The sequence below is a fragment of the Rhinolophus ferrumequinum genome, chromosome 22 (assembly GCF_004115265.2).
Source record: "Rhinolophus ferrumequinum isolate MPI-CBG mRhiFer1 chromosome 22, mRhiFer1_v1.p, whole genome shotgun sequence".
Classification (NCBI taxonomy): domain Eukaryota; kingdom Metazoa; phylum Chordata; class Mammalia; order Chiroptera; family Rhinolophidae; genus Rhinolophus; species Rhinolophus ferrumequinum.
In genome coordinates, this window is record NC_046305.1 from 12694089 (window position 1) to 12706590 (window position 12502).

Here is a 12502-nt window from a genome sequence, read left to right on the forward strand (position 1 = left end):
TTTAATTTTTTCTGTCATTCATTGGAGAGTTGTGGCAGCTTAACACTGTTGGTTTTGTAATCAACTGTTTGGGGGTTTTAGGGAGGAAGAGAAATAGTAACATTAAATATACACATGAGAGAAAAATAGTAATTCTCTATTAATAGTTAAATATTCACATCAACAATAAGATCAATAAGATATTTATTTCAGAAATATTAAAAGATGCATTTTTTTCCCAAATGCCAAGGAAGCATAGTGTTTCAAAATGTTGAAATTCTTCTCTTACTGCTAAAAAAAAAGATGTTTTTCTTTCCTTCTATAATATTCTTCAGAAGACCATATACGATATTTGAATTAGAGTTTAAGGTAAAGCGAAATGCCCTAATTTTCTTCTTTGCGCAATAAATCTTACGAATGAATGTAGAATTTTAATAGCTCGCTAACAGTTCATCCTTTGCAGGCGGTCATATTGGAAGAGCAGAATCTGATCCCAGGTTGGATGTTTCACATAGACATCTTCTGCAAAACTCAGAACGTTCCAGAAGTAGAGCTCGGTCTGAAAATAATATAAAGAAATTAGTTCCATCTCTTCCAGATAATAAACAGGAGGAAAATACTGCCTTAAATAAGGATTTTTTACCTATTGAAATTCGTGGAATTCTTGATGACCTACAGCTGGATTCTACAGCTCAGGCTACAAGGCAAGAGACAGGAGAATTACAGAATCAGAAGTCATCAGCGCCAGTCCAGGCTCCTCGCAGTCACAGCCCAATCAAAAGAAAACCTGACAAAATAACAGCTAACGAAGAGCCCCCTGTCATTTCTAAAAAGCGCCACTATGACACAGATGAGGTACGACAGTACATTGTTAGACAGCAGGAGGAAAGGAAGAGGAAGCAAAATGAAGAGAAGAAGGCTCAAAAGGAGGCCACTGAACAGAAGAACAAACGGTTACAGGAGCTCTACCGGAAACAGAAAGAAGCCTTTACTAAAGTAAAAAATGTGCCTCCTGCTGAACCATCAGCAACTAGGCGGCTGCAGGAAACTTACTCCAAATTGCTACTAGAAAAGACCTTGCTTGAGGAGCCAACTCAGCAGCATGTCATTCAGGAAGCACAGGTAATAGTCGCAGAAATGCGAAGGGAAGTCATTTATAGTTAGGAACAGTTGATTTGCTATACTATTGAAAAATTACCAACCATTTCTAATATTCAGATGTACGCTCAGACAGTATTTGATGATGGCCTTTCATGAAATTTATTGCATATGAAGAGTAATTTGATAAATACGATTGAAAATCGGTGCTCGGAGTCTCCTAGAGTGATTGTTACTGACCTCTGCACATGTCGTCATTGCTGTTAGTTATAGAGCCTCACCTGATTGTCATTGTATTATTGAGCAAATAAAGTTAATTTATAATGAAAAGTCTAGTTTTGTGATCTGTGCTGAAGTTAGAGAATATCCTAGATTAGTGTGATAATTTTATCAATATAAGTAATGTTTTTAAGAATAATAGTAACATTAAGTATGTACCATGTGTCACATACTGTTTTAAAGGTTTTACAGGCTTAAGCTTCAGTAAATTTTCACAACCCCGAGAAAGTGTAGGTACGGCTAGTATTTCTACTTATCAGGTGAAAAACAGGATTAGAAAGAGTATTCCTCCAAATTATGCAGTTAGTATTAGGCTCTCTTGTTGGATTTCAGATATCATTTTGCTGTTAATTGTAATGGCTGTTTTTAAGACTAACTAAATTTGTATTGATTTTATTTGAGAGAAAAAGCCCCTACATTTCATGGTCTTTGTAAAGTTGAAATGATTTAACATTTGTCTCATGCACTCCCTGAGTATATCTTTGTGATGGGAATCAGATGAATTTGATGTCCTTTTCTCCTAGACCAGACCAGGGTATCAGCCATCTGGAGAATCTGATAAAGAAAACAAAGTGCAGGAACGTCCCCCAAGTGCTTCTTCCAGCAGTGACATGTCTCTGTCAGAACCTCCACAGCCTCTTGCAAGGTAAAAAGGGGAGAATGGAAGATGATGAAGGTTCTTTCTTTCCAAGAAATTAGTATAGTGGTCTATGTTCAATTAGTTTTGTTGACTGACCTTCTTCTGTGTGAGCAAGAGGTTTATTTAGAAAGTGGTTCATTTCTTCTGATAGATATTTAAAACATCTATACTTACTGCATCCCCTATTCTGTCGTTCAACTTTTATCTGTCCTTTAATATCCAGTGGAGATGTCCGTTCCTCCTGGGGCGCACCTGCAGTTGGAAGCACTCTTGCTCTGAACTAAACACAAAATAAAAGTTTGTTGGATGAATGAATCACAGTGAAATTAAGTATTTGTGGTGAATAATTTTCAAAAGACATTTCTATATCCATTGTTATTCAAAATTTCTTCATATGCCTCACACCAATTTATCCATCTTACCTCTCTTCAAAAGCTGTATTTAGATAAGCATGTGAACACATGAACAAGTACAAGGAAGGGATTTCATTTGATTTCAGATTGGTGATTGAAGACTCTTTCACCTTGAATTTTCTTAATTTTTTTTTTTTTTTTGCTGGAATATATTGTTTGCAATAAATTAAACCAGGGAAGTTAAGGTGATTTTGAGATGACATGATTATAAATTATATTTTAAAATAATCATTTGGGGAAGAGAAGGATTTTAAAACTCTTCTTTGCGAATGCACAAATGAAAATCAAATCACTTTCCAGTTTTGGGTTAATATCCATGAATCCCTCCCTTCCCCCTGGAGAATAGTAACACTGATAAAAATAGCTCAAATTTATTGAGTACTTGTTAGGTTTCAGGCACTGATCTGAGTACTTTGCATGTATTACCTTATTTAATTCTTGTTATTCCCGTTTTACAGAAGAGACAATTGAGGCCTAGAATTAACTTTCTGAAACATCAAAACATTAGTGGTAGAGTTGGATTTGCACTTGAGCAGTCTGATTCTAGAAGCCGGTGCTTTTAACCACTGCAACCCAATAAATGAAATGTTTCATAATGCTTTGTATAACGTTGTCAGTACATTTCAAATTTTAAGCATAAATAAATTTAATTTTTTTTTTAATTTAACTACGTTTAGGTAGGTGTACTCTCCAGTTCATCTCAGTCTCAAGCTATTGTTGTCAGACATTCCCTGCTGGCTTCATGTCGTCAGTTTCTCCCTTTTCCTGAGTTTCCTTCTGGCTCGCAGGAATTTACCTAATATTAAAAACAAACCAAACATAAACAAATCTATTAGTAGATTTTCTTTATTACCTTGCACACGTTCCTCTCCTTTCTTTTAATATCAAATTCTTTGACTTGTATTTAACCTGTTGCCTACACTTTCTCGTTCTACCAGTTCCTTAGCTTCTCCATTCCTGTTAATAGTTTTAGCATATTTCAGTTCCTTTATGCTTAAAAGGCATGGTGTTTCTTTTCCTTGCCCTTTGTGTCCCATTATCCTTCACTAGCTACCTGGAAAAGCTCCGAATTACTTAATCTGACCTTGAAGACCTTGAAGATCTAGCTCAAAAGTCACTTTCCTCGGCTAGCAGAGTTCATTGTTCCCTGTCTACAGCCTATTGAACTTTATTCATCTTTGTATTAGTACTAATGACATTGTTGTTACTGCTTGTTAGCCTCTCATCCCTGCTAGAATTTAAGAAACTAAAGAGTAAGGATTAAGTCTTAACTGAAATAAGCCTTTCCATTTTTGTTTCCCCTATTCCTCTATCATCAACATAGTACTTGCCGTAAAATTGGCATTCTAAATAGTTGAACTTAAAGATTTTGGATTTTTACTCAGCAGTATCTTTTATATTTATACCTTCCTTTGCATTCCCATTACTACTAGCTTAGTTTGGGCCCTAATAATCACACTTTGCATTTGTAAAAGTCAATGTTCTATGGCATAAAAATCTATGTACTAATCTTCCTTTCTTCATTCCATTTTTATGGTATCTCTTCAATGAAAAAGACTGCTACAGCATAACCTCCAACCAAACCTTGCATGACACGCTTTTCCATTCCCTTATCACCCTGGTTACCCTCCAGCTGATTGTTTTGAACTTAATTGGTAGTACTTCACATTTATCCATACTGGTTTGGTCTAAGGTTGCAGCCTGTCCAAATAACTTTGAATCATAATTTGATAATTTGTAGGGTTAGCCTCCCAGCTTTCTATCATCTGCAAATTTGATAAACGTATCTTTATGTCATCATCCAAAAATAATGGACAAGACCAAGGGCAAAACCTCACATTATTTTTTTCTAAGGATCTTCTTAATTGTTTATGAGTACATCAGCCTTTAATGTTTCTGTAGTATCGCTTAATATATAGGGTGTCCATAGTCTGGAAACAGGTGAATTATATAATGTTGTCTAGGAAATCTTTACTCTGTTTCTAGACTTTACAGACACCCTACCCTGTGTTGTGTATCTATGACTGGTACAGTTTCGCATTGGTACTCATTGTTTGATATTCATTAAGGTTTTTAAGAACTAGATTGTAATAATCTCCTTATTTCTTTAGTATGTATGATGTTAAAGATAAATGTTTGGCATTTATCAAATATTTGTTGATTAGAATAATGTGTATCTTGCCTTAATTAATATTTAGCAATCTTAAGCATTTCTCTTTTATATAACATTATTTTTAAAGGGAAAGGTAGAGCCAATGTTGAAAAGAATTTTGTCCACAGTTTTAAAGGTTATAATATCTTTTCAATTGGTAGTTTAAAATGTATGATGTCTTAGATGAAGAAAGCATTTTGCCAACCGTATGTATGATAAGATTCCATTTTTGTTAAAGTAACAACACCAAAACACAACATACATGTAGAAAAATGTTTGGAAAGATATAATTCTAAATGAAATTTGAATAGTGCCTCTTTCTCATTGTTTGGCTATGTGTGATTTTTATCTTTTTTATCCTCTTGGCCTGTCTTTTTTTCTTCTTTTTTTCAGTGAATATACATTATTCTTTTAATCAGAAAAAAAAAAGCAAAATTTAAAAAAATGGTGGCTTAGTTATGAGTTGCTGTGTAAACTAACATATTGTCACTTTCATTTGCAGAAGGGATCTGATGGAACCTACGTGGATACAGCCTGACAGATTGAGCCCACGAGTCCACCATTCTCAACCACAGCCTCTTGTGGGAACAGCTGGAAATTTACTCTCCCATCTCTTGAATCTGGAGCATGTAGGAATTTTGCATAAAGATTTTGAATCTATTTTACCAACCAGGAAGAATCATAAAGTGGCATCAGGGCCATTAACTTTTACACCTCAACCATATGTGACCTCACCAGCTGCTCATCCAGATGCCTTGTTAAAACCTAGTGCCAGCCAATATAAGAGTAAACTGGATCGTATTGAAGCCTTGAAAGCAACAGCTGCTTCTTTGTCCAGCCGGATTGAAAGTGAAGCCAAGAAATTAGCTGGGGCTAACATTAATTATGGGTCAGTGTGGAACACTGAGTATGACGTGCAGCCAACACCCCAACAAGATGGACCTTGGACTAAGGCTCTAAGTCCACCTGTGAAAGAGGATGCGGAAGATGTTTTCTCTGCCCGAATTCAAAAGATGCTGGGAACCTGTGTATCTCATGCAACTTTTGATGAGGAGCTTCCTGGGGTAGGCAATCTTAGTGAATTTAAAAAGCTTCCTGAGATGATAAGACCTCATAGTGCCATATCAAGCCTCAGAATGAGATCCCCTGGTCCCAAACCAGAAGGGCTGCTGGCACAGTTGTGTAAGAGGCACACTGACTCTTCTAGCTCTGATCTGCAAGCTTGTTCTCAAGATAAAGCCAAAATGTCCCTTGGTTCCAGCACAGATTCAGTCAGTGAGGGGCCTCTTCTTAGTGAGGGGAGTCTCTCTGAAGAAGAGGGCGAACAAAATGGACGGGCCCCTTTGAAGGTAGCAGAAATCTTAAAAGAAAAGGAATTTTGTGTCGGAGAAAGAAATGCTTATGAACCCATCAAAGAATTTCAGAAGGAAGCTGAAAAATTCTTGCCACTTTTGGGGCACATAGGTGGTACACAGAGCAAAGGACCATGGGAAGAATTGGCAAAAGGAAGTCCACATAGTGTCATTAATATTTTTACAAAATCGTATCAGTTATATGGAAAAGGTGAGAAAAGTAAGTAAGCCTTGTAACATTTGTATGTTATCGTTAGAAAATTATTTCATAATTCTGTATAAGATTTTATTAAATACAGATGGTCATTGTTCATTATGAGGATAATGGAAACATTGTCTAAATCTAAATTATCTGCAAGCTTCAACTAGAGTTCATTTAATCTTTAAATTTTTATTTTTTAGTCATAAAACTATAGTTGATTAGTAGTTATAGAAATTTTGGTCTAATTTAGAGAAATTCATAGATAATGATGGTCAGGAGTGGTATGCGTCAAGCGGATACTAGGTTTTCTTTGATCACAGTAATGCATGTAGATAGGAAGTAAGCATATTTCTTACTACCGTGACTTGTGAATCATTGGGAATACAGTGGTCAAGAATGGAGAGAGGCAACCATAGTAACATTTCTAATATGGAAACAACTCTATTACTGTTTGTCAAAACTAATTTTCAGTGCAGACTTTGAACAGTAATGTAGTTATATATTCAGTTCCTGAAACAATAACTTCTAAAGATCTCTTCTTATCCCTGAGATCCTGCCACACAACTTTCCTTTTCTATGATGGTCTCAATTCCTTCAAGTCCCTTTCTCTCTTCTTCCTGCCATAAGTGGATGCTACCCATCTCATGCTAAAATAACCTTAGAATTTCCAGGTTGGAGAGTGAGGCTGAGCCTTAAGTCACCTGTTGATACTGTGGTTTTTTTAATTTCCGTTCTACATAGTGAATAACTTATTTGACAAAGGAGTTGATTTAATCTCTTCATTTTATGCTTAATTGGTATCACATTGCCTTTCCCAGAATTTACTTTTAGCTACTTTGTTATGATCTTAGGCAGATTTATATATGCTGTTGATCTCTTTTGTTTAACACTTCTATAGATTTTAAAGTTCTTTGGATTTTAAAGCTCTTTTGATGAAAGCAAAGTGCTTTTAAATCAACAACGTCATTCTTTTCATAAGAAAATTGGTTTGTTCTTAAATCCTTCTATTTGATTTTCATTAAGATTTTATAGTTATACTGAAATATTTAGTGTTCAAATGATATGTTGTCTGGGATTTGCTTCAAAATAATCTATAAGGGGAATGAAAGATGAGAATAAGAAGTTTTAATTGAAACTGGATTGAACATGTATTGATAATTGTTGAAGCTAGATGATGGATACATTGGTTTCATTATGCTATTTTCTACTTTCATGTTTGAAAATTTTCACCAAAAAAGGTAACAAATGTATTGTTAGATATAAAGATAAATTGAAAAGAAGCACTAATAAAAGCAAATGAAAATGTCCCTAAGTCCATGTTGTTAATCCCTATGTTGTGAATGCTTTGCTTGTAGTATTTTTATTTTTGTTTTACAATACATTTCATTTATTACTTTCGACAGGGTTTGAAGACAGATTGGAAAGAGGAACGTCAGCATCACGGCCTTTGAATGGCATCCCAACCCCCCTAAGCAGTGTTTCATACGAGGATGACTTTGTCTCCTCTTCAGGGAGTGGGACTTTGACAGAAAAAAAATCAGCTCTTGAACCTAGGTAAGAGAATACGGAATACAGTCAGAGAGTGAGAAAAATGTAGAAACAAGAACTGTGGTCTGAATGTTCGCATAGCACAGTGGTTATTAAGAGCACAGGCTTTGGATTCAGACTGCCTGTGTTCAAGTCCTGGCTCTCCTGACTATTAGTTGTTTGTCTTTGGGCATATTACTTAACCTCCCCGTGCTTCAGTTTCCCTCTCTGTGAAATGGGAAAAATAATAGTACCTGCCTCATAGAGTCATGAATATTCAGTTAAATACAAAGTACTTAGAACAGGGCTTGGTACAGGGTAAGCAGAATATAGGTTGTTAAATCCATCTGTGAATCCTCATAGAGGATGGGATAGCATTGGGAAACCATCCCATAGTATATACCGACGTAAGAGGACTAAGAAAAGGTTTTCTGTGATAGAACCGAGTATGACCAGGTGGATCTTTGACTCCATGATCCCAAGTAATCAGTAGTTTGTTTTTTTTTATAGTTGGGATAACATCTGAAAATTTTGTAAAGCTTTGAAGAATAGCTATTATAATATTAATACTTATCGAGCACGTAATGTGCAACACATTAAGAGGACTAAGAGGGCTTTACCTGTATTAACTCATTATTATGACAGCCTGATGTTGTAAGAATTATTGTTACCATACCTACTTCAGGAAACTGAAGCACCAAAGTTAGGTTACTTGTACAGAGTCATATAGTAAGTGAATCAGACTCTGCTGGAGGGAATTTCCTCTCTAAATTTTGTTAGCATGCAAAATAATCTGATACTCACATTCAATATAATTTTCTTCAAAAATTACAAATTATAATCCATAAAATTATCAGATGGCCTTTTAAAAATTAGTCTTAGCTATAGTTGGACTAATGAAAATAAGTATTATTAAAATTATGTCAGGAAAAATACAGTTTTAAATTTTGAGCTTTAAAGGAAAGATTAAAATATAAAATCAAAACTTTTAAGGATTTAATTGTGACATTTAATATCACTGATTAATATGATTTATTGCATTTTATTTCTAGGTTGAACTAGACCATATTAATTATTGTTCCCTATAAGATTATCAGAAGGAAAATAATTATCACATATGAAAGTACAAATCTGAATGTAAAATTGAGTCCACGTTTTCTAGTATCCAATATTATATTTTTTCTCTTATGTATCTGAATTACCCACTTTTATTGTTTTCACTTCAGTAAACAACTCCCTGAGATTTTTCTCTGTAATAAATTGAGCCATAGGAAACAATCCAGGCTTGTGGTAGGAAGAAAACAAAAAAGAAAAGTGGAAGGCATTGTTGGTTATAGTTATATTCTCTTTGTGGTTAAATAGATTTTAAAATATAGCTTAAAATACCTACGGAAGGAGATTTGATTTTGGTGAATACACAATGCAGTATATGGGTGATGTATTATAGAATTGTACACTTGAAACCTATCTAATTTTATTAAACAATGTCACCCCAATAAATTAAATTTTTAAACAATCTATAGTTTTGGCTGCATTTTAAGACTTTATTTCTTTCTTGCACTGTTACTTTCTCTTTGACAGTATTGGTGGTAGCAACTTAGGCATTCAGGAGGACCATTCTAGCAGAAGGCCTGCCTATGATCTTTCCTCTGTGGATGTGACCTCCCAGCATTCATCAGGGTCGCACTCTGCTGCATCCTCTCGTTCATCTGCTTCTTCTAAAGGAAAGAAAGGAAAAAAGGAAAAGACAGAATGTAAGTGGAATTCTACATGGTGACTTTTTCTGTTTCCAGTGATTTTGTGGTAGTGATCTAAAGTTAGGATTCCATTCTGTAAGAAGTTAGATGAACTTCTTTATGATAGTGTAATTAGCTTTCATATTTATTTATCGTTACAGCAGTACCTTTTGATACATAACATAAATCTTTTGCTTAATACAAATGGAATACATTTGCAATGATAAAAAACTAAGGATTGTAGATAAACAGTCATACAAGAAATATAAATCCCCATTGATCCCTCTACTCAGAGATAACTGTTAACATTTTTGTGCCTATTTTTCCAATATATACATAAAACTGTGCGCATGCACACTTGTGCACACACACATCTTTATTTAAAAAAAACAAAATCATATTGTTTTGTAGCTGCTTTTTAAAAAACTTTATCGTATATCATGTAATCTGAGGTATCATTAAATACTCAAATTTTCTTACCTGTAAAAAAAGATGGTAATACCAGATGATTCATATGGTAATTTGGAAGCTTACATGAAATTTGCAGTTAGAATGTGTATTTAGCGCAGTAGCTGATTCTTTGGGCACTCTTAAGTATTTTTGAGTGATTGAGGAGAATACCTTTCAGTTGCCCCATTCTGCTCTTGGCTATAATTGGATCTGTAGACATAGATGTGAGAAGATAACAGTAATTAGGCAAAGGCCTCTTGAACTCACAGGATGGTCCCTAGGGAATGATTTTGCGTCCAAAATTGTTTTTTCTAAATGTAAAAAAATTGCTCATTGAGCTTAAAAAAAAAATAAAGAGGAGGAGGAGAAATTAGTAAATACAGAAAACTATTTAAAAATTAAAAATCACCTGTAATCCCTCTACCTACAGATAACCAATGTTAACATTTTTTAGATTTTATTTTTGTACTGTTGTACAATATATGTACATAAACGTTATCATTTTAACCATTTTCAAGTGCCATTAAGCACATTCACATTGCTATGCAACCATCATCCATTTCCAGAACTTTTTCATTATCCCATACTAAACCTCTGTACCTATTTAACAATAACTCCCCGTTCCTGTCTTCTCCCAGCCCCTGCTAACCACTGTTCTACTTTCTGTCTCTATGAATTTGACTACTCTAGGTGCTTCATATAAGTGGCATCAGACAATATTTATCTTTTTGTGACTGGCTTATTTCATTTAGCCCAATGTCGTCAAGTTTCATCCATGTTGTAGCACGTGTCAGATGGTCCTTTTTTTTAAAGGTTGAATAATACTCCATTGTATGTATATAGCACACTTTGTTTATGTGTTCATCAGTTGATGGACATTTGGGGTTTTCCCACCTTTTGGGTATTGTGAATAATGTTGCTGTGAACATTGGTATACAAATATCTGTTTGAGTCCTTGCTTTCAATTCTGTTGTGTATATATCCAGATATGGACTTGCTGCATCAAATATATTGAGTATGAGCATAAGCAATATGATTCAATATAGTTTTAAAAATCATAATCTAAAATATGATTGTATGTAGTAGAGGTAGTGTTTTGTGGTTTTTAGTTTTCCTGATCCCCTTTCACGATACCTTAAAAAAAACCCTGTATATTTTACTTCTTCATCCCTAAGTTCTAAAATTACTGTAATTTTTGTTGTGTATACTCCCTCTGGTGGTGAAAAAGAGTGTCTGCATGCTCTGTACAAAAACTCCCAGTGAAGTTGAAAGTAGTTAATAGATTAAAGCGGCAATCAGGCAATCATTAAGGAAAAATTTTTATAGTCTTGATTTAACTTTAAAACATATAAATATACTTTCATTTGGCAATCTTTTAAAACATGGGGAAATATTATCTTTGGTATGGGTCCCTTGGTTAAAGTTTAGATCTTTGTTGTGTAGACCATCGGATTGTCTACAATGTCTAGTTGTTTGAAATGAAGAACAATTTTTAAATGGTGTATGCATTTTCGTAGAACAATATTAAATGAATAAAGTGTTCTTATTAGAAAAGAATGTATCTTTATTATGGAAAAATTAGAGATAACCAGTATTAACAGCTTGCTTTTAGCCTTGGGATCATAAATAGATTTTAGATGATAGAGTTTTTTATAATTGATTAATAATCCCGTAGATTATTTGTGCGTGTCTCCCGCCCACCCCCACCATTGTGGTAGTGCAGTCAGCATATCTAATTCATAGTGCACAGATTTACATAACTTCTTAGGATGAATTAGTAGGAGTGAGGTGGACTTTCTGTCAAAGGGGATAGAAAATTATTTTTATACAAATTTTAACTTGTCCTTCAGAAAAGATACATCAGTTTACACTCTCATGAAAATAATTAATGAGTATCCCTTCCTGTGTGTGCTGAATGACACTCAAAATTTCATTTAAGAATATTTGCTAATCTAACAATGAAAAATGGTATCTCATTGAAATGATTTGCATTTCTTTGATTGCTATTTGGGTTTAATATTTTTCATATGCTATGACTTCTCATTTTTAAACCAAATTTTATTGAAAAAGTGTTACCTTATTACTATCCCTATAGCATAATATTTTTATTTATATATTTTTTATGTGATAAAATATACTTCATAAAGTGTGCCATTTTAACCATTTTTAAGTGTATACGTCAGTGGCATTAAATTTATTCACACGGTTTGCAACCATCACCAATATCCATCTTCAAAACTTTTTTGTCATGCGACGCTAAACTCTACCCATTAATGGCTACCCATTCCCCACTCCACCCCCCACAGTCACCATTCTACTTTCTTTCTCTATGAATTTGACTAGGAAATTTAACCATTGTAAGTGTACAGTTCAGTGGTAATAAGTACATTTATTTATTGTGCAACTATCACCAATCCATTTCTACAAGTGTTTCATCATTCCAAACTGTAATTCTGCCCCTGGTAACAACTGTGCTACTTTGTGGCTCTGAATTTGCCTACTGTAGGTACCTTATATAAGTGAGTAATCGTAGAATGTTTGTCCTTTTGTGACTCGGGCTTTTTTACTTAGCATGTCTTCAAAGTCTGTATTGTAGCATGTGTCAGAATATATCCTTTTTAAGGCTGAATAATATTTCATTGCATGTATCTTTCAGTAGCTTCTAATATTGGGA

General features: G+C 34.3%; 1 protein-coding gene across 9 annotated transcripts in view; it reads left to right on the forward strand.

The window, feature by feature from the left end:
* The window catches only part of CEP350 (centrosomal protein 350), a 110358-nt gene that overhangs the window by 35439 nt on the left and 62417 nt on the right, over positions 1-12502 (forward strand). For 5 of the 9 annotated variants that reach the window (XM_033092148.1, XM_033092151.1, XM_033092153.1 and 2 more), the window contains exons 11-15: positions 443-1101; positions 1881-2002; positions 5064-6133; positions 7519-7669; positions 9224-9396. In XM_033092148.1, the coding sequence (XP_032948039.1) occupies positions 443-1101; positions 1881-2002; positions 5064-6133; positions 7519-7669; positions 9224-9396 (2175 nt within the window). The remainder of the gene's footprint in view (positions 1-442; positions 1102-1880; positions 2003-5063; positions 6134-7518; positions 7670-9223; positions 9397-12502) is intronic. The other 4 variants (XM_033092150.1, XM_033092152.1, XM_033092156.1 and 1 more) reach the window with 2 other exon arrangements.